This window comes from Hypoxylon trugodes, assembly GCF_022578975.1.
Source record: "Hypoxylon trugodes strain CBS 135444 unplaced genomic scaffold F4822scaffold_2, whole genome shotgun sequence".
NCBI lineage: Eukaryota > Fungi > Ascomycota > Sordariomycetes > Xylariales > Hypoxylaceae > Hypoxylon > Hypoxylon trugodes.
This window is the reverse complement of record NW_026250017.1, coordinates 290,606-309,885: the sequence shown is the minus strand read 5'-3', so window position 1 is coordinate 309,885 and position 19,280 is coordinate 290,606. Positions and strand designations below refer to the sequence as shown.

The window sequence follows — 19,280 nt, the reverse complement described above, 5'->3', positions numbered from 1 at the left end:
TATTACTATTTTCCCCGGTTCAATTCTCCATTACCGGCCCATCCACCCACCATCAACAACCAACGTATGTCCGCTGACATAGTCACTCGCCTTGCTTGCTAGGAACACGGAGGTTCCCTTAAAATCATCGGGGTTCCCCCACCGTCCAGCCGGAATGCGCTCGCTTATACTTGCAGCTCTTGCCTCATCATTGATTAAAGCCGTGTTCATTTCCGTCGCAATATAACCCGGAGCGATAGCGTTCACATTGACACCTCTCTTAGCCCACGAGTTTGCAAAAGACTTGGTCAATTGGGTCACCGCGCCTTTACTTGCTGCATATGCGGGCACATTCAAACCTCCTTGGAACGATAGTAGACTCGCGAAATTGATTATGCTACCCCGACGACCCGTCGTTTCGGAGGGTTCGAGGGATAACATATGCGCTCCCGCTTCTCGACATAATGTAAATACAGCGTCCAAGTTCACATTTAGAACAGCTCGGAAATCGGCGCCAGGGAAGACTTCAGGTGCATGTCGTATCTGAATTCCGGCGCAATTTACTAGAATTCGTATCGTGTGTCCGTCTGCTAGGATTCGTGGCACCAAGCCTTCTACATCATCTTTATTGGAGAGATCTGCGGTGTAAACGTGTACATTTCGACCGAGAGCCTCGACAGCGTTTTTGGTTTCGACTGATGCTTCGGATCGCTATGTTCAGGTTTAATTCTACTCCTGGATACAAGTAATTCTCTTGTCATGAGCAGCATAGGGGTCATACCTGGATTAGTATTATATCGGCACCCGCTTCCGCTAATCCAACGGCTACAGCTTGACCAATGCCCCTCGTACCACCAGTTATCAGGGCTGTCTCGCCCTCGAGCGAGAATAACGGATTTGCCATATTTTCTTGGAGTTGATCGATCTTGATTATGTTGTAAGTCAGGGTGGAAGGTATAATTCCACTACTTCCTACTACGTATATCTTGCTACCGCTAGAGCTCGCGCCTAGTCAAAGCTCAAGCTTCACAATTAACTTAACTTACTTACCTGGGTGGCTTTCGGTGGCTTAATTACCCCTCTATCGCATCGTACAATTACGTCTTTCTCCATTCCGTATTCGGAGTAACATCTTCAACCTCCACCTACGTCAACACGGCTAGATATAACTTTAACAAGGCGTGGGGGGTAAAGTAAAAAATACGATAGACTTCGAAGGAACCTGTCAAAGACTTTGCTGCTAGTCCCATGATGCCTTAGTCGGTGATAACTCGGCCCCTAAGATTCCCCCCTCATAGCGTACATAGCGGGGTAAATGGAGACGGAATTTGGGGTAGGAATATTTACCCACGAACCAGATCGGCCATAAACAGCTATTTCTACCGAGTTTAGCATACTTCGCCGGATTTTACTACGAAAGCTTCCCCCACAGTGGACAGATGGCGCATATTGGTCGCTGTAAAAACTTACTATCTGCAGGTAATCTTAGGTAGTTCCAGCGTTAAGGAGTAACTATAGCACATGTGGAATCGGTTGGTGCCCGCAATTCAGGTAGGTACTGTACAATCCAGCGATGCATACGAGAATGCCGACACTAGGTTAACTGAAGCTCAGGTGAAGAACGAGGTAGTAATAAACGTTTACATAATTATTCCAATGCTGATACTACTTCCGAATGATTCACACTCATATTATTGCTGCTGAATGAGCTGACCTGGGTACTTCCAGTAATAATTGCACAAGACAGAAGACAACGCCGGAACCATCAACTGAAATCATCATGAGTGGCACTGAAGTGAAAGCATCCGTCCTTCATGGGGCTAGGGACCTCCAAGTTGTAAGTTGCCATAGTACGATGGATTTCTCTTTATTAACCACCTGTATAATCAAATAGGAGACACGGCAGCTATCCGATCCCGCCCCGGATGAAGTGCAAGTAGCCGTACAAATGACGGGTCTCTGCGGCTCCGACTTACATTACTTTCGGCATTTTCAGAATGGTCCGATCAAGGTGCGGGAACCGATAACCCTAGGTCACGAATCAGCCGGTGTCGTCGTTGCTACCGGTTCCTCATCATCACTTAAAGTTGGCGACCGCGTCGCACTTGAGGTTGGCTTACCCTGTGAGACATGTGAATTATGTCGTGAAGGCCGCTACAACATCTGCCGCGGTATGAGCTTCCGAAGTTCCGCAAAGGCCTTCCCACATGCGCAGGGTACGTTGCAGGAGAGGATAAATCACCCGGCTAGGTGGTGTCATAAGTTAGCAATTCTCCCATTCTACCTCGTTTTTATTCACTCGGGAATCTAATGAAGTGGGTGTAGGTTACCAGATACTCTATCCCTAGAGCATGGAGCTCTTGTAGAACCTCTATCAGTCGCAATGCACGCCCGGGATCGTGCAGGTCTGAAATCCGGATCCACGGTGTTGGTTCTCGGCGCCGGAGCAGTGGGTCTATTATGCGCAGCCGTAAGCAAGGTATCCGGTGCCAAGAATGTGATCATCGCGGATATTCTCGAGGATCGTGTTAAATTCGCTGTCGATAACGGATTTGCTGACGCCGGACTTACTGTTCCTATCGCCAACCCAAGACCGGAAACTGTCGAGGATAAACTAGCATACGCGCAGGACCTAGCCGAAAAACTAAAGGCATTAAAAGCGAAGAGTGGCGAGGTTATTGGTGAATCCGCCGTGACATTCGAGTGTACGGGTGTTGAATCCTGCATGCAGACAGCTATATATGTAACGACCCCCCTTTTCCATACTTACTCTTTATTTTTATTTTATTCTTTTCGCGCTTTCTGTCTTTTTAAGACACGACTGATAGAATAATAGGCCACACAACCAGGTGGAAAGATAATGATCATAGGTATGGGGATGCCGGTACAGACACTACCCGTTATGGCCGCATCTCTCAAGGAGGTCGATCTCGTCGGAGTTTTCCGATACGCCAACACATACCGCACTGCGATTGAGCTTCTTGCTAGCGGAAATCAATTACTACCCGACGTGCGAAAACTTGTTACCCATCGATTCCAAGGCCTCAACAATATACCACCCGCGTTTGATACGGCAGCCAAAGTTAAAGACGAAAAGGGAGACTTAGTCATCAAGGTCATGGTAGATATGGCAGAATAGTCACAATTCCCTTTGGGGGTAAATCCGAGAGCTGTTTGGTGGATTGTTATGTGAAAATAGGTATGTAACATATGAAGTCTATCGATTTATGAAAAATTGAATCTGTCTGGGCATGTTGGGTGTCCTAGTTCAAGGGATCGTGATCTCGACGTTTCCGTACCCCTTTCCTCCATCGCCATTTTGTGTGTCGTAGTCGTTAAGAATGGTGTAAACAAAAGAAATAAGAAGAAAAGAAAATAGCAGGATTAAAAAAACATATTCTAATGAATGACACATTCTTCGTCTAAGCCAATAACTCCCTTCGCTGCAACTCGGGAATCATTCCACCGCCAACGCCGTCGTAAGTGTCCAGGTAATCAATAAGAAATATCCTCAAAAGGTTTATTTCACCAAGGCTACCACGTATTTCTTCAATCTGTGGCTCATGTCGTTACAGGTCACACCCTTGGCTCCGCACTTCAGGCAGATATCGTAGTTATCACCACCGCACCTGCAACAATCTGCATCTAAGTTAGCTCATATCTCACATTATATCATGTGTATCCAGGAGAAGGAACTTACGCCAATAATGTTCACCATTCTCCATAAAATGACTACACTCATTACACATCAACGCCCTTATAGGAATACGACTACGTCTGCACCCCGAACTCGGTTTCTCAGGCTGCGTAGTAAGAGCCAGGAGCGTAGCCTCTGTCGCTTCATTCCCAACATGTTCTTCGAGAATCTGCGCTTGCACCATACCAGCGTGGTACGCGGTAGCATCACTCGCAGCAACAGTAGCAGCTACATCTGCCGCATTCCCACCCGATAGGTGCTCCGTGAGCTGATCAAATTGCCCACCAACACCTTCAAGCGCGGTCTTCGGATCGACAGTTAAACCTGTACTCTCATTCGCGCCGGACGGTAAATGCGAGCCCATAGCCTCTGTATTCGTAACCGCCTCCGTGAAATCACCAATCTCAGCCCCGACAACCGCGGCCGCTGCTCCAATCGTGTAGCCAATAGCGACGTCTTTCGCATCGATATCGTGGAGCCCGACGTTGCGGCGCGTGAGTTCCGCTTGGATGATATTGTGTTTTTGGTTGGAGACGTACATGCTTCGGGTCTTGTACCCGGATAGGAGTAGTGTAAGACCGCCCGTGAAGTAGGCACCGCCTACGCCGGCGCCGACCGCGACGCTGCCGGTTAGCATTTTGCGGGTTAGGGCGGTTTCGTCGTGTTGGAGTTTTGCGGTCGAGTAGCCCCTGACTTGTTGACGGTACTCGTCGGCGTCGAAGTCGAAGGTTTCTTTGATAGGCATTGTGAGATTTTGATTGATGAATGGTATAGTTGATAGGTGTGTAGGTATGTAGGTATGTGTATTGGGTAGTTAAGATAGGTGCTTATTGATGGGCAATAAACTCCTATACCATCTCTACGTCGCACATCTACATCTCATTTATATCAGATCGCATCCCATCGCCAAGCTTTATCGTACCCCATCGGGTCTCCTCACACCCCGACATCTCGCGTGGTCGTGTTACGTGGTTGCGGAAACTCAGCCCCGTTTGCATCATAATAGGTATATTCAGCCCTACTACAGGTGGATGGGCGGATTGGGGGCGGTCGGAGACAAAGCTTGTCTCTTTTTGCTAGAGATCGGGTCAGGCGGAGACGGACGGAACCCGATGAATCGAGGCTTCAGCTCTTGGCAGGTGTGTGTTTTCACATCTGACCCGTTGGAATTCTATAGGATCCCGGCTAGTGCTAACGATCTACGGATCCTCCAAGAAAATTTAAGTAACCCATAGAACGATTTGGAAATCCATTTCTATAGCCATGTCGCTTTTTTAAATAGCTCGAATAGGTAAATAGATGAATCTCGGATCCGCTGTTATTGCCGACGTACATCATCCACGTAGCTGCGTTGGCTGGGACCGTGACAAATACCGTGACGGAGTCCGGGGCAGCATTACATAGATGAGTCAAAACAACTAAATTTCATTCGTAGTTTAGTCCTAACAGTTGATACAGCCTTGGGCATATTTGAAATCGCCACTTAGTCGCTTTCGCAGTGGCGGGTCATTCAAAAGGAGCCGCAAGAGAGGAGGAGTATCTTCTATCCACACGCTTCGAGATCACCGTATATACCTACTTACTTAGGTATTAGTTAGAAAGAAACAATAAACTTTATCATCAATAGGAAATCAGTTCTAGTGTACAGCGGATTATCCATAATAGGATATACATACGCTTCGGTTTCGGATTCGGTCTATACGAAAATGGCCCCCAACACCAGGGGTGACAAAACCCATATACAACAAGTACCAAATCAATACGAATTCTTGAGTAGGCGCATTTGGCGCATTTGTTTTTAAATCGGGTACTAGAGCTCGGCTTACGATTATAGTTGGAGTATCCGGGAAGAGAAAAGAGACACGGCCAAGGGCTTTGCTATAGTCCTCGAGGTCATCTCGTAGAGTCGGAATGCCTAACCTTCAACGAACCGATAAACATATTCCCTGCCAAGAGATATTCTTGCAAATATTTTCTCTGCGCCTCTGATTATTCGGAATACGCGTTTTCCACTGAACAGCCACACTTCAGTCTACTTGAGTTCGACGAGGAGATAGACCTGAGTATCCAAGTGCACGCAAGTTCATCGAATCAATGTATAAGGAACTCCAGGCATTTTTAGTACTAGAATAACTACAGGTATATGAAGAGTACGCGCTAAACAGTTGGAACACATAGAATTTTTGGAATTCGTGTTCTTTTCATATGGTACCATTTCTATCATAGCCTCTATCGTGACACAGAAAATAGGGGCGATGCGATCACGGAATCGTACTGACAAAAGCTTCAACCGCCACAACAAAAATAATATCAATTAATTCACATTTTTCAATAAGCCGAGGGTTTATAGTACACTGTAGCATCATTTCAAATTCAAATGTAGTTTGAAGTTAGTATTACCCATGCTATCTCAGAATATCGGAAGCAATATCAAGGAGCTTTCGCATTGCATTGCATCGAATCCCAACGACAAACTCAGCATACGTGCGATCTAGAGAATCTTGAATAACCTTTCTCCTATTCGCCTCGTCTACGGCGCCGGTATGCCTATTAGGGCAATCATGTGCGATGTGACCAGCGCTGTTATAAGCGTGACAAATAATACCAGGTGCTACAGGGTTATCAAAAGTAGTATAGACACGCCTACTATGATCTCCATCCTCGCCAAAGGTCCAGTTCGCCACAGCGAGGTCGCACAGTTGTTGCCGTTTTTCGCTCGTTAGCATGTTTAGCATGCCTCGGAGTAGTAGTTACAGTCCCGATGACCACGTTGGTAACTTCTTGAGCCTCGTCGGCACTAGCTCCTGTATCTGCCGGAATGAGGCAGTGAAGAAACTCGTCCTGGTTATTACTATTTTCATTCCGGCCTGAGCTATGCACGCGGTCTCAACCCCTGCCGTCTTTAACGGAACCGTTGCTATGTTGGCGCCGGACTCTGTGTACATCCCGACAAGACTGCGCCCCCTTGGTCCTAAGAGCCGCCCGATGAAGTTGACATTTCCTTCAATCTTTGTCTGTCGAGCACCGCCTCCAAAGTAGTCCTATATGATACATGATAATTAGGTATGGTAGCGACAACATCGCGTGTCTAGCCGTTTCCCGGTGCCGTATTGGAGTTCGGGTGATGGTGACCTGTGGTACTGATTAGCTGGGACGGTATCGTCAATCCTGAGTTTTTAGGTAATTTATTCGATCCGTGGACATGTTTCATAGGTGCCTAACTATTTATTGAAGTGGCATGGTTGGTTAGCTTTGCGGTGATGCTTTCTGGCCCCCATCCGGTCACCCTCTGTTTTTGGGGGCGGAATTGCGCGAGCTTGGTGGTGTTTTTGGTGTGGAGATTGAAAAGAAAGCGAGAAAGGTTTCGAACGAAGGGGCAAGCGTCCTTAGATACCTAGGTACGTAGAATTTAATCATTTCTAGCTTAGGTCGAAAGTTTGTTATGTTGAGTCTCGGTCTTAAACCGTTCGGATTGCGCACTTCTCCCATTTACTCAACTTCCCTCCTTCATAACGAATGGCGGTTTAAAAACGAAGCAAGGGGGTGAAAGATAATAAATCTATTAAATTCATTCTTCTAATTCTCAAAAGGTAGGCATAGCTACCTCAACGCAATCCTCTCCCGAACCGCTCAAGAGCTTTCCGGCGTATACCCATTCGCAATACTCCTTCCAATGTTCCTATCCGGGAAGCCAAAGTTGATGCCAAACGGCGGGTATACATATCGCTGAGTCTTCCCCTCCTTAACCAAGGCGTCCGAGTATTCCTGTAGAATCTTGAGATCCTCTGCGTCGAGGTCGATGATTTCGAGGTTGGCTTTGATGCGTGATTCCGTGGTGGACTTGGCTAAGACGGTTGAGCCTCTGGCGACTATTATCGAAATTTGTTAGAACATTATTCAGTGCTTATACTAACTAAGGAAGAATAGAAAAAGAACTTACCATGATAACTCAAAAGCACAGTCCCGGGACTAACACCCTTCCTCTCCGCAACCTTAGTCACAGCATCCGCCTTCAGCAACGGTCCTCCCGTACTACCCAACGGACTATACGCAACGATATGAATACCCTTCTCTTTACAAAGATCCACAACCTCCTGCTGCGGCAGCGCAGGCGAATTCTCAATCTGATTAATCGCGGGCACAACATCCGACTTAGCAAGCAACTGCTCCAAATACGGTTTACTATAATTGCAAACACCAATGCCCCTAACCTTGCCCGTCTCTAGCAACTTCTCCAGCGATTTCCAAGTCGCCACATGATCATGTTCCCACACGATATCCCGACTTCCATCCGGTAACTTCGGGAACCGGTCATCGTTACCATTGGGATTCATACCGACAGGCCAGTGCACAAGAAACAAATCGATATACTCTAATCCCAATGCCTTGAGCGATTTCTCTAATCCGAGTTCGGCGCGGCTGCTGTATGTGTTCCAGAGCTTGGTCATGACAAATATGTCTTCGCGCTTGGCGTACCCGGCGTCGAAGGCGGCTTTTAAGCCTGCGCCTACTTCGTCTTCGTTGCCGTAGCAGTAGGCCGCGTCTATTAGCTTGTAGCCGAATTTAATGGCGTTTGTGACGGCTGTTGTGGTTGTGCCGGGGGCTGCTTGCCATGTTCCTATATTTTGGGGGATTGGGTGTTAGTAACTGTGTATTTGTATGGAAGATTATATGCGCATTCCATGAGTAATGCCGTTTTGTATTCCGATATAGTGCTTTGAGGGTTTATGATGTGGAAAGAAGTGTATTCATCGAAGTGTCGCATAGAAAGATGGAAAGGAAGATTGCGCTGGGAAGTATACGTACCAAAACCGACAGCGGGGATTTCCTGGCCGGTATTTAGCTTGAAGGAAGTGGGAGCCATCGTGAGTATCGTCCGCTAACAATCGTTCGAGTTTGTGTAGTAAGGCGAATTGCTCTCAGATTAGATCTGTATGTCTTAACTGAAGCGTTCTTGGATAAAGAAGAGAGGACCAAAGTGGTATTTCACGTCAGTTGAGAGATACTATTTATTGTGACACATCCGGCAAAATAGGTAGCGAGCTTGAATAGACTAATAAAGGGACTATATCGCAAGGTAACATGGATAGACCTATCTCTACCCACCTACTATGTACCTACCTCTATTAGTACCGGACTTCTTGGCTTGAAGATGTCTCTAGTACGTTGCTAGGATGGCACGCGGGAGCGGCTTGAGTATCGGAGTATTTACTGTATGTAGGAGAGAGCAGTACTACCACACACCTGCTGTAGAATGTGTGTTGAGGAAAAAGAGGTGGGGGAGACGATGGCGATAGCCGGGTAAAGGACTAGCTAGCGAATGTTATAGTTGTCTTTATTGCTTTTTATTCCCCTCCTGTACCTACAAGTTGTTACCGTCATCACCACAGTTAGAACAACTAGGTACACTTACAAGAGTATAAATCTATACGTCTATACATCCCTCCTCATGCACTTCAAGCTGAATACCATGGTAAAAGTGTCCTGATCTTACTAGAACACCCTGCACGCATAACCCCACCATACCTAGGTAGGTATTTAGTGAGTGATTAGTCGGGCACTCGGTCCCCGAGCCTCGTTAGTGGTGGAAATCTCGACGATTCTATTCGGGATGACGCGATTTCAGGTACATCAATTTCGCATGTGGACCACCGCCGTGGAATACCCCGCCATTCCGTATACCCATGGATGTTTCTACATTTAAATACAAACCTATACCAAATAGAATTGAGAGGGTGGCTATGGTTTCAAGGGATAGATGGATTGTGCTTTATTTTTTTTTATAATTGTCCTTTAGTTTTATTACATATGATTTTTTGTGGTAAGTTTCTAGGAGTTTTTTTTGTGAACGTTGTCCCTAAATTATAGGGGACTCGGTTCGATCTAAGACCGAGATACATGTACCTAGTAGCGGCTTTGTAGCGGATCTACGCCTACGCATATGCGCAGGAAATAGGTGGGATAGAATATCGTCCCTCAGTCAACAAGAAATAAATGCAAGAAAATAAACACTGAAGATATTTCCTGTATTTTCTAGACAATCAAATTGGTAAACTTGTTGATGTCTATCTAAGACTCCAAGACGTCAAACTACCAAGATTCTAGATCCAGCCATGAACCAAGTAACCAAAGCAATTTCCCATAACTAGGCAATTCAATACAAATGTCAATACACGATTGTGGCATGAGCCAAAATTATATCTCTTCTTAATTCGTGCGGTATACGTTATGCGAGGTCTTTTCCGCCAAGCCATGCATGCCATTACAAAATCTTATATGCGTGAAAGCCCCAACTACTAGAGGTCCCGTAACCAGAGGGGGCAAAGCAGGGTAATAATGTACAAAGTGAAGAATAGAGGGAATAGTAATTGTAGTAGTAGTACACCAGCGTCGCTACTATAGATTTCATCTCGTCGTTTGACCTCGTCGGTTTTAACCCGCGATCAGGACCCATAACCTATACAATGTTAGTCAAGTTGGCTTGTATAAGGGTAGGTGGAATGTGGAAAAGTGAAGGAGAAAGTGAACATACAAGAAGAATATCATTAGTACACCGAACATCTGGGCGATTAACCATCGGTTACTCGAAACTCTCGACCAATACTTCAGCAACTCGCGTTGGGCGCCTTGTACGTTATCGACCACATCCTCGGTGTTTGCGTCAATACGCTGAATCATCTCGCTCTGCTCTGATACCATCTGCGCCAATTGTCCAAAGATAGATCCTAACTCGCCAATGGTTTTCTCTATTGCCTCAATCGCCTCGCCTCGCTGTTGTATGTAGGAATTCTGTGGCGCCGCTTCCTCCATCATCAACATCTGCTGGTCACCCACCGGATTTAGCGATAATAAATCCGCGCCCGGCGATGGTGTACCTCGATTCGGTGTTCCATATAATGGGGATGCGGACTGTTGGAGTGTAGAAGTTGATGCATGTTGCGAGACGGAAGAAATGAAGTTTTCGGTGCGTGATCGCGATGCCTGGATGTTCTTGGTTCGTACTTCGAGTACGTCCTTGAAATTGGCACCCACATCGCTAAGCTTTCCTTGCAACATCAAGACAATATTCTTATTGTGTTCGCCCTCTTGATCCGCTTTCGGGTGTTGTTGTCGCGTCAATGTCTGTAAGCCGCCGATCTGTTGGTTTAGGGAAGAAAGATCCTGTTTTATTCTAAGAGGGAATCCACGTTAGCGACATAACTAAGAAGCCGTTTATATCTGGGGAGCCATACATGAAGGTAAGTTCGTTTATCTCGATCGGTCGGTCGTCAAATAGTGTCTTGCGCTTCGCTAACTGCGCCAACTTTTCCAATTTCCCCTATGAAGACGTGTTAGCAGCGATCATACGCGTATGCCCTGCTTAAACATAGTATATAAGATATAAAACCATACCATTGTGGCAGCAATCCCGCGCCCTATCTCAGCGGCGCGCCTAGCGAATTCCGATCTTCGATGTGGTTGCGCGTCGCCATTGGCAGCAGCCTTTTGCGAGTCCGTCAACAATGATCTTCTCTGAGCGCCAACTTTGGATGAAGCCTGTCGCCTTTGAACTTGTGTTAACACGGAACGGAACTCGGCCGTGCGGTCTTGTATCGAGGCGACGGCCATCTTGAAGGATTGCCTAGATGGCTTGGTAGGTATGATGACGTGGCACTCTTTTCTTTTCGAGTCTGTTTGCTATCGCGATCGAGTTGTCCGACAATATTTACACTGAATTCGTGGAATGGAGTACGGAGCGAGAACGAGGGGTTCGTTATTCTTCGGCGATTGTTGTAGTAGACAGATAGATCGGTGGATGATGAAACGGCAGCGATAGTGACAATTCGGGAAATCCGGATAAAGGAAAGTTTGGCGAGGATCGGAGATGTTCTAGACGAGAATTGACAATTGTTTCCTTATCTAGAACGGCCGGATTGTAAATTATAGGTACCTAGGTATGTTAAGGGTAAAACTGTAGGTATCTTAGATAGGCTGTAGTGGTAAAAGTAGTTGAAGTTAAAATGAGTGTCTTATCTCAGACCAAAAGGCGTTGGTGCAATTTGGTTAACAGTAAATACAGTTCAGCCTTAAAACTCCTGAGGCCAAGTTGTTTGTTCCTTGGAAATTACAGGGGGCCAAGACGACGTAGTGTTGTGGCTGTGCTTGTGTAAATCTTAAGTAATTTGTACCTAAGTATCATTCATATCAACTAGACTGAGAGTAGAGTAGCGTAGAAAAGTAATGTGGCTTACGTACTCATTACATGTGGCTCGGCAACTATTTCCGTCGCATTTTATTGCTACATTGAGATATGCCTCGGTATCTTTTTCACTCTTCACTCTTCACAATCAATATTTCAATGTATGTCAGCGTCACATCTTATACACAAAACTTCAACATCAGATCATTAATCTCATTACTAAAGTATGAAACACTGGCATAAGTCACAACTGTAAAATTGAAGATAGCACAAAGCAACCACAGAAAATCACGTACTATTATCTAGGGGCCATCTACTCCCAAAACTGATTTCACTACCTAATTCCTCGGCTACATACTGAGTAGACAATATTCAAGACATGTAAACATTTTTATATCGACACAAACATACAGGAAACTTTTTTTGGTAGATCCAACTCAGATAATAATAAACAGTTTCCGCCAAGAGGGTATGTAAGTAGGTATTGTAAAAAAGTTAAGATAGAAAAAAAAAAAAAAAGATAACAAAAACATATAGCATGATATAAGTAGGTAGGTGTGTATGTGTATATGTATCCCATCCCTTTCGCTGAACATGAGGGAGAAAACCTAACGGAAGAAAAAGTAATAAAAATTAAACAAATGGCTGGTTAAATGACGATGTCCAATACTGGATGTACTTGTTTTTCCAAGGTTCTCATCGTAATATCTAAAAAGATCCAATAGTCCCTATGTTAAGAGGGAACATATATCAGATTAATCCCAATCATTAAACTCCCCCGCCCCATAAGGATTCCACTCTTGTCCGGGGTACGACGTAGCCGTCATAACCGGTATACCATCATCATCATCATGCACCGCCGCCAATTCCACCGGCTGATCAACAAGAATCTTCTCTTCCGGCTCCGTGTTAATCGCAATCTTCTCCTGCGGCGGCGGCGTCGGATGCGCCTGTTCCGAGAGCGGAGAGTCGGAACTGCTGTCTACCGTTACGACTATACCGGCTCCGGTAGCTACGGCGGCGGCGCCGTTGACGAGGGGACGCCCGCGTTCGGAACCGGCATATTTGGTGTTGTCGGTGTCTTTGCGGGGCGTGGCGTCGTAGATGTCGCTTTCGCCGTCTGGTTTTACGTCGTTGGCCCGGTCGACGTTGATGTTTAGACTTGTGTTCGAGATTTGGTGGTATGGTGATGGACGAGATGGGTTCGGGGGCTCGGGACTCACGCTTGCGGCCCTGTTTGCGATGATGTCGGGGCTAAGCGATGCGTTCCTTGGCGGTTCGTTAAGGACGACGGCTGCTTTGCCCATTAGACGGTTAGGCCCGGCGGGCGGGGTTTGGTTCCGACTCTCGGGTTCTTGGATTGCGGAGGAGCTGTGGCTAGATGGTGTGTTGGATGGGAGGTGAGGCATTATGTTCACGGTGGGACTATCTTGCGATATAGGTCCGGGTTGGAGTGCCGGTGGATGATTGTTATTATTCAAAGCCGTGGCGATGTGCTGGCGTTGAGATTGTTGTATGTAGTTATCGCTTGGGGGCGAGACGTTGGTATCTAAAGGTCGGGGTTGCATCGGACCATCTGGTCTTCGCTGTGATTGTATGCTTCGAGAACTGTCTGGGGTACTGCCCCAGTTTGCACTGGATGGAGTGGGTATATCCAGGCTTCGAGATGGCTGGGAAACAGGAAGCGCGCCAATGGGTTGCTGGGACGGTTGACGTTCGAATCTGAAGTCTTCGTGTGACCGTCGGAGAGGTGGAGTAGGTGCCATATCCAAGAAAGTACCCTGATCAGATGGTGTGCTTGATTCAGATTCATTTTGTCTCTGGCTAGGCTGCGGTTGTATGCCTGGTTGCCCAGGAATTGGTATCATTCGAGGATCCCATTGCTGCAGCGGGACACCTGGTGGTGCAAAGGGCTGGTATTGTGGCTGTTGGTTTGGCGGAGGACTAGGACGTCCAACATCGTACGGCGAAGGAGCTATCATACCCGCATTGCCATACCCGTGAACAGCCTCGTAGCCACGAGGGATAGGAACCTGTGCATATTGTGGCTCAAAGCCTTGAGTAGATCTCCTACGTTGTTGTGTAATATTTGGTGGCTTCAAAGCCATTGGTTGAGGGGGTTGCCCACGACCTCCTTGTATATGCACCTGGAACGGCGGCCCACCTCGTCCAGCTCCTCCACTCATCATTGGAACCATCTGCATCTGGACATAGCCCGGAGGTGGCCCGCCCCTACCTCGGCCAATTATAGCGCCAGGTGGAAGGCCAGTCATAGGGCCTAGGGAACCTGCCGGAGCCGGCCCGCTAATCGGCGGCCGTGTCATCATCGCTTGTTGCGAAAGGGATGCGCCGGACTGCTGGGCGCGTAGCACGTGCGGAGGAACCTGGTTCATACCCACGGGCCTTTGCTGAGGCGACTGGTTAGGATCAGATTGTTTACTGCTCCGTTTAAATGCACTAAGAAGCCTTGAAGCAGCGCTCTTTTCCTTCGACTCCTTAGCTGGCGGGGGTTGAACAACCCGTCCCTGCTGAGGACCGAGTCCAAAGAATTTCGAAATAGTCTTGTCTTGATCCGGGGGTATAGCAGGATTCCCCAATGGCCTCCCCGGTAGATCTTGCGAATTCGGGTGATGCGGCGATCCTGAAGTGGGTGGGTTAGCAAAGGAAACACTAGGTCCCCAAGGTTGGGGTTCCTGTCGTAAAGGATGTTGATGTTGATGTTGATGTTGAGAATTAGGTCCGGCTACAGAAGAAATAAAATTAGTCGGGCCCTGATGTAATTGAGTCATGCCAAATTGTCCATGAGGATTTTCAGGTGGCTGGCCTGTCGATAATTGTTGGTCTTGTGGGGGCATCGGCCGTGCAGTTCCCACAGTTGATGAGAAGTTCACCTGACCGGGTTGTGATAGTTGAGGGGATTGTCCAGGGGGTGTGAGAGACGTCTGTCGCACGTGTCCTAACTTACCAAGGGTTGGGCTTTGCTGACCAGACGGCAAATGGCTGGATGGTTTATTTTCGTCCTCATCGAGGTCGGAATCGGGTGACGTATCGCCAGGTCTCGCTGGTGGTGGCGTAGATCTTTGTATCGGAGATGGGATATTCGGTTCTCCGCTCAGTTTTTGGAAACCGGAACCGACAGGCTTTCTACTAGGAGCAGCACGGGCTGCGAACGCTGATTCGGAGGAACCGACTTGATCCAGAGACGGTCGATGTCGAGGCGAGTCTCTTCCAAGTGCACCTGATACCGAAAAGTCGTCGTCTCCTCCGAGGGGTTTAGATACATTTCTATTATTAACACCTTGCGCGGTTGCCGGTCGTGGTTGCGCAGGTGGGAACTGATGTCGTTGAGCCGGTGTTAGTGGCGTGCCACCTGGTTGACTCTGGGAAGAAACGGTTATTTCGGAAGGTCGTCGCATCATTACTGCTTGAGCAGTTCCAAGGAATTGGGGCGATGTAGGCGATAGTATGTTATCTGGAGCATTTAGCTGGCCGGGTTGGCCAGGTTGACCGGGCACCATTGGTTGCCGCAAACCAGGTTGACCTGGAGGACCTTGAGGTTGACCGGGATACATCGGATGCGGAGCGAATCCTTGTCCGGGAGGAGGCATCTGACCGGGTCGGAATTGCTGACCGACAGCCATAGGAAACTGCTGCGGCGGCCGTTGACCCGGTGGCGGTGTCTGTTGATTCGGCTGTTTTGGCTCTGTCGACTTGGATCCTTGCTTATTAAAGAGACCGCCCAAAAATCCTCCATGCTTCTTTTCATCGTCACCTTGGGCGTGTTGCGTATCAAAAGGTCGAGGCCCACTGCTACTCCTAGCCCGCGTCCCGAGCGGAGATGGCCCTATCGGTCCAGGTGGTGAAAGAGGTCCGAGTCCTCCCGTCTGCGATCGCATCGGACCCGATATCGACGGTCTCGAAGCGTACGCAGAGCTCGGCTTCACAGGTTGGTCATCCTTCGCGGCCCCATCCTTTGCGTTTCCAACTCCCTTAATCATACCCGTAAGTTCCGATAACCGTTTCCTCATAGACACAGGTTCCGGGCTCTCATCATGCTCGAATGCCGAAGTTTTAGAGTTACTAAGATTAGATTTCTGTTTCGGCTGGGTCTTGTTGTGACTGGCCACACCACCGAAGAAAGAGGGTTTGTCCTCTGGATTCTGCTGGGATCCTTCATTACGGCGACCCGTCAAACCGAAGAATCCTGAACCTCGCCTGCCCTTATTAGGCTGCTCCTCGCTTGTAACACTCGATACTGAGTGCTCGTCAACATGAACTATTAAGCAATCATATTAGATATCAATTCAACATTTACTTCAGACTTACTTACCATCCGGCTCTTTGCTAGGACCAGCATCTCGGTTTCTCCCTTCAGCTTGATTTAAAACGTCATTAGTCCGGCCTCGGATAAGAGGGTGACCAGTATTCGACTGTGGAAAGTCTTGGGATTGCTCAGGTGCATGAGGAGCAAAGATATTATGCTTACGAAATCGCTCTGCTGAGACCGGAGGTATGCTATTGCTATTATTCCTCGGCCGTGACTGTGATGAACCCTGTCCTTTTGCTGGCGGCAATGGATCTTCCGTTTCCTTATCGTATGCGTTATAGCCCGCCGGCTGCTGCTGCTGCTGCTGTTGTTGCTGTTGTTGCTGTTGTTGCAGCGAGGGGCTACTTGAGCCTAGACGGTTTTTGTGTTGAATGAGAGGTTCCGAGAGGTGAGACTCTTCCAACTTCCATTGACCGCCTGGAGGAAATTTGTGAATGGGGTTACCGCCCATTTGAGAGATGAACGGTTGACCTGGACTTTTATGCGTAGGAAATGCGCCAGGCTGCCCCTGAATTGGGCCAAATTGACCCATTGGTCCTGCAGGACCACCTCGTCCCATTAACATCGGTTGCTGAAATCCATTAAGCTGAGGGGCGCCTCTGCCAGGCACAAATCCATTTGGAATTTGAGGCGCACCATTAGCAAATGCGGGGTGCTGTTGCTGAGGTGGTGGTTGAGAGAAATTGTGAGATTGATTCAGCTGAAAATTTGCGCCATTGCTCTGTTGCGCCTGGCTGGGTGTGTACCCATTGCCATTTTGAAGATTGGCGCCGTTTTCCATGGAAGGCTTGGGCGGCACGGGCGGTAGGTCGTTATCTGACCCAACGGGCGACGGGCCACTGTCTTCTTCGTCTCCGGTAAGCTTCTTCCTGGATAACAGATCAAAAGTTGATGTCCGGCGAATAGGTGGCAGCGGAGTAAAACCGGAAGCAGGTTTGTTTTCTTGTGGATTGGAATCATTCAAAGCTGGCGGAGTTGCCCTGTTAGCAGCCATGGGAACGGTCATAGTCTGACGCTGACGCGAGCGGCGGTCAATTGGGACTGGTAGGGTTTAGACCTGATAATTCCCGGGATGTCACTTAGGTTGCATTCATTCAATCTACTATTGGTTATTAAATGCGCGACATTATGTTTAGCAGTGCTTGATTCGGGTGCTGAATGCAGAGCCCGCTGCAATGCTGCCGTTCCGGCCTTGTCGTCCGGCTTACGTTAAAACAATCAATCTCCTTCCTCTAAGAGCGGAGTATTAGGCGAATGAGTGGAGGTGCTGTTTGGTATAGGCGCTGCTGGTTCGTGGAATGAACGAATAGTGAGTAGATAAAAATTCGTCGCAGAAATTCTCAGATGCGAATATGAAGCGCGAAACGACAAAGCGTTGTCTCGGAGATGAGCGAGACCAGGTCCAGGATGATCAAGACGACGCGAAAGACGAGGATTAAAAAAGTACCTCAGCAGGTAGAGAAGATCGTATTTCCAGAGTGAGAATTGATTATTGATTACTGTAAGAATGCCCGAGGACTCGTCGTGGCAGATGCGAGCGGTGGACTAGCAACGACGACGACACGATGAGAGGAGAAGTGGTAAAGATGAAGTCGAAGCACGAGCGATAGTATAATGAAAGACGACGTGTTCGCGTCTCAACCAAGAAGACGAAATCTGAAAATGAAATTGCCAGGATGCCTGAAAAGGCTGGGATGAGTGAGCTAGATGGCGGATGGGACGGGGACGGGGGGTGTTAATGGACCATATGGGTTGGTTGGCAGGATCCAATTTTTATTAACTGGTACCTGGAGCTGAAGCTGGATGGACCTGGTTGGTCAGGCTCTCTTGGGTCCCTCTTGGCTTGTCTAGGGCTCTCTGATGATGATAATCCCGGGTCGCCTCCTGTCCCCAGGGCTTTCTTGATTGGCAGGACAAGGACCACCCAGGTCATATATTGGGACAAGTTCAGTCCCCTGCTGCTCCAGTGGACTCCAGTAGTCTCCAGTGGGAGTGGAAGTAATGTTGTAGGGCTGGGAGTAAGCTCCTCCGGGTGTAACAGATGACAATTGACTTGAGCAATGATAATGGCAAATCTGTTGAAGCAGCGAAAAGGGTGATAGTACAAGGTAGTTAGCTCCCTTTACATATGTAGTGAGAGGGGGGGGCTGAAAAAAAGATCTTATATCTTTGAACCAGCTAGGAAAACTGTTGCAGGTTGGGGGCGTAATAATAAATTCTGTTGTATGATTGTGGAGAATCTCAATGCTGCTTTTTGCTGTTGTGCGGCTGGGATGGCTTAGGTGTGTTTAACTGGATTCGAAATAGCTCTTGTTCTTTTTCTTCTACCTCGTCCTCTTCGACCTAATGAGGCGGGCAATACAACATAAAACTTATGACAGTGAAGAAGATCGTTAACGCGATGGATGGTTTCCCCTGTTCGCACGTGTGGACGCGGTCAACGTCGTTGCGGGTCTAACATTGAATATACTAGTAATGATCAATGTTCCTAGAGGAATCTCCTGAATGATGGTATATATTCCTTTAATCTCCTTTTTATGTCGTGTCTTCGAAGGCTGTCGTGGCCTGTTACAATGCCGACATTGTTCAACGAAGGGGAGGAAAATAATGATGAAATGCGATCGTTGAAACATGTAAATTCAAATCAATGTAGATAAATATCGGTGAGTTCTTCTAGAACCGACAAGATTCTATTAATATCTTACAACATTCCCAGGTTTCTATACCAACAGTCCATCGAGTCTCCGCGTATGTAGGTAAGGTAGTAGTGCTAAGTAAGCGGAATGAATACGGAGCAACGAGCGGGGGCGATAGCAAGATGCATCTATAGTGTGGTATAGTATACATACCAGTAGGAATAGTGGAATGTCTACCTAGGTGGGCTTACGGAGCCAAGGTGATGACAAACGGAATAGTAGGATCTATACTGTGTACTGACAATGAATCTCGTACCACTATTTTCATCGTCATTACTATCTCAACAAATTTCACAACACACCTAAGCATCTAAATAATAATATCTACATGTTCAGAGAGATACCAAGATATTTGAGCAACGACCAAGACATGTTACACGAGTCAGCCACCCGATCCCGGCT

General features: G+C 47.6%; 7 protein-coding genes across 7 annotated transcripts; 1 reads left to right on the top strand and 6 right to left on the bottom strand.

Moving 5' to 3' along the window:
• Nucleotides 1-30: 30 nt before the first annotated feature.
• F4822DRAFT_436050 (NAD(P)-binding protein) lies at nucleotides 31-883 on the bottom strand (the record flags this gene model as incomplete). The annotated part of the gene is made up of 2 exons (XM_051462266.1): nucleotides 31-690; nucleotides 761-883. 2 exons carry the CDS (start codon nucleotides 881-883, stop codon nucleotides 31-33), a joined length of 783 nt encoding a protein of 260 aa, XP_051317614.1.
• Nucleotides 884-1,759: 876 nt separating this feature from the next.
• On the top strand, nucleotides 1,760-3,118 carry F4822DRAFT_425060 (GroES-like protein; the record flags this gene model as incomplete). The annotated part of the gene is made up of 4 exons (XM_051460272.1): nucleotides 1,760-1,816; nucleotides 1,874-2,241; nucleotides 2,305-2,722; nucleotides 2,816-3,118. 4 exons carry the CDS (start codon nucleotides 1,760-1,762, stop codon nucleotides 3,116-3,118), a joined length of 1,146 nt encoding a protein of 381 aa, XP_051317613.1.
• Nucleotides 3,119-3,344: 226 nt separating this feature from the next.
• On the bottom strand, nucleotides 3,345-4,592 carry F4822DRAFT_106950 (uncharacterized protein). Its single transcript, XM_051452402.1, has 2 exons — nucleotides 3,680-4,592; nucleotides 3,345-3,618 (listed from the first exon to the last, which is right to left on the bottom strand). The coding sequence occupies exons 1-2, from the start codon at nucleotides 4,419-4,421 to the stop codon at nucleotides 3,500-3,502; spliced, it is 861 nt and encodes a 286-aa protein (XP_051317612.1). The 5' UTR covers nucleotides 4,422-4,592; the 3' UTR covers nucleotides 3,345-3,499.
• Nucleotides 4,593-6,081: 1,489 nt separating this feature from the next.
• Nucleotides 6,082-6,402, bottom strand: F4822DRAFT_441090 (uncharacterized protein; the record flags this gene model as incomplete). The annotated part of the gene is made up of 1 exon (XM_051462826.1): nucleotides 6,082-6,402. One exon carries the CDS (start codon nucleotides 6,400-6,402, stop codon nucleotides 6,082-6,084), a length of 321 nt encoding a protein of 106 aa, XP_051317611.1.
• An 818-nt stretch (nucleotides 6,403-7,220) lies between these two features.
• Nucleotides 7,221-9,125, bottom strand: F4822DRAFT_388619 (Aldo/keto reductase). The gene is made up of 3 exons (XM_051456906.1): nucleotides 8,483-9,125; nucleotides 7,617-8,294; nucleotides 7,221-7,545 (listed from the first exon to the last, which is right to left on the bottom strand). Exons 1-3 carry the CDS (start codon nucleotides 8,538-8,540, stop codon nucleotides 7,307-7,309), a joined length of 975 nt encoding a protein of 324 aa, XP_051317610.1. The 5' UTR covers nucleotides 8,541-9,125; the 3' UTR covers nucleotides 7,221-7,306.
• An 898-nt stretch (nucleotides 9,126-10,023) lies between these two features.
• On the bottom strand, nucleotides 10,024-11,480 carry F4822DRAFT_106761 (putative ER-golgi SNARE complex subunit). The gene is made up of 4 exons (XM_051452399.1): nucleotides 11,069-11,480; nucleotides 10,909-10,994; nucleotides 10,209-10,847; nucleotides 10,024-10,133 (listed from the first exon to the last, which is right to left on the bottom strand). Exons 1-4 carry the CDS (start codon nucleotides 11,282-11,284, stop codon nucleotides 10,109-10,111), a joined length of 966 nt encoding a protein of 321 aa, XP_051317609.1. The 5' UTR covers nucleotides 11,285-11,480; the 3' UTR covers nucleotides 10,024-10,108.
• Nucleotides 11,481-12,610: 1,130 nt separating this feature from the next.
• F4822DRAFT_425055 (uncharacterized protein) lies at nucleotides 12,611-17,176 on the bottom strand (the record flags this gene model as incomplete). Its single annotated transcript, XM_051460271.1, has 2 exons — nucleotides 12,611-16,131; nucleotides 16,186-17,176. The coding sequence occupies 2 exons, from the start codon at nucleotides 17,174-17,176 to the stop codon at nucleotides 12,611-12,613; spliced, it is 4,512 nt and encodes a 1,503-aa protein (XP_051317608.1).
• Nucleotides 17,177-19,280: the final 2,104 nt, after the last annotated feature.

What these genes read in the sequence shown, in the direction of transcription:
- F4822DRAFT_106950 (XM_051452402.1), bottom strand. Translation starts at nt 4,421, where the DNA reads ATGCCTATCAAAGAAACCTTCGACTTCGACGCCGACGAGTACCGTCAA. An exon ending in GAATGGTGAACATTATTGGC is followed by an intron (nt 3,619 to 3,679) that starts GTAAGTTCCTTC and finishes ACTTAGATGCAG; the next exon opens with ATTGTTGCAGGTGCGGTGGT.
- F4822DRAFT_388619 (XM_051456906.1), bottom strand. Translation starts at nt 8,540, where the DNA reads ATGGCTCCCACTTCCTTCAAGCTAAATACCGGCCAGGAAATCCCCGCT. An exon ending in AATCCCCGCTGTCGGTTTTG is followed by an intron (nt 8,295 to 8,482) that starts GTACGTATACTT and finishes CCCAAAATATAG; the next exon opens with GAACATGGCAAGCAGCCCCC. An exon ending in TGTGCTTTTGAGTTATCATG is followed by an intron (nt 7,546 to 7,616) that starts GTAAGTTCTTTT and finishes TTTCGATAATAG; the next exon opens with TCGCCAGAGGCTCAACCGTC.
- F4822DRAFT_106761 (XM_051452399.1), bottom strand. Translation starts at nt 11,284, where the DNA reads ATGGCCGTCGCCTCGATACAAGACCGCACGGCCGAGTTCCGTTCCGTG. An exon ending in ATAAACGAACTTACCTTCAT is followed by an intron (nt 10,848 to 10,908) that starts GTATGGCTCCCC and finishes ATTCCCTCTTAG; the next exon opens with AATAAAACAGGATCTTTCTT. An exon ending in GTACTAATGATATTCTTCTT is followed by an intron (nt 10,134 to 10,208) that starts GTATGTTCACTT and finishes AACATTGTATAG; the next exon opens with GTTATGGGTCCTGATCGCGG.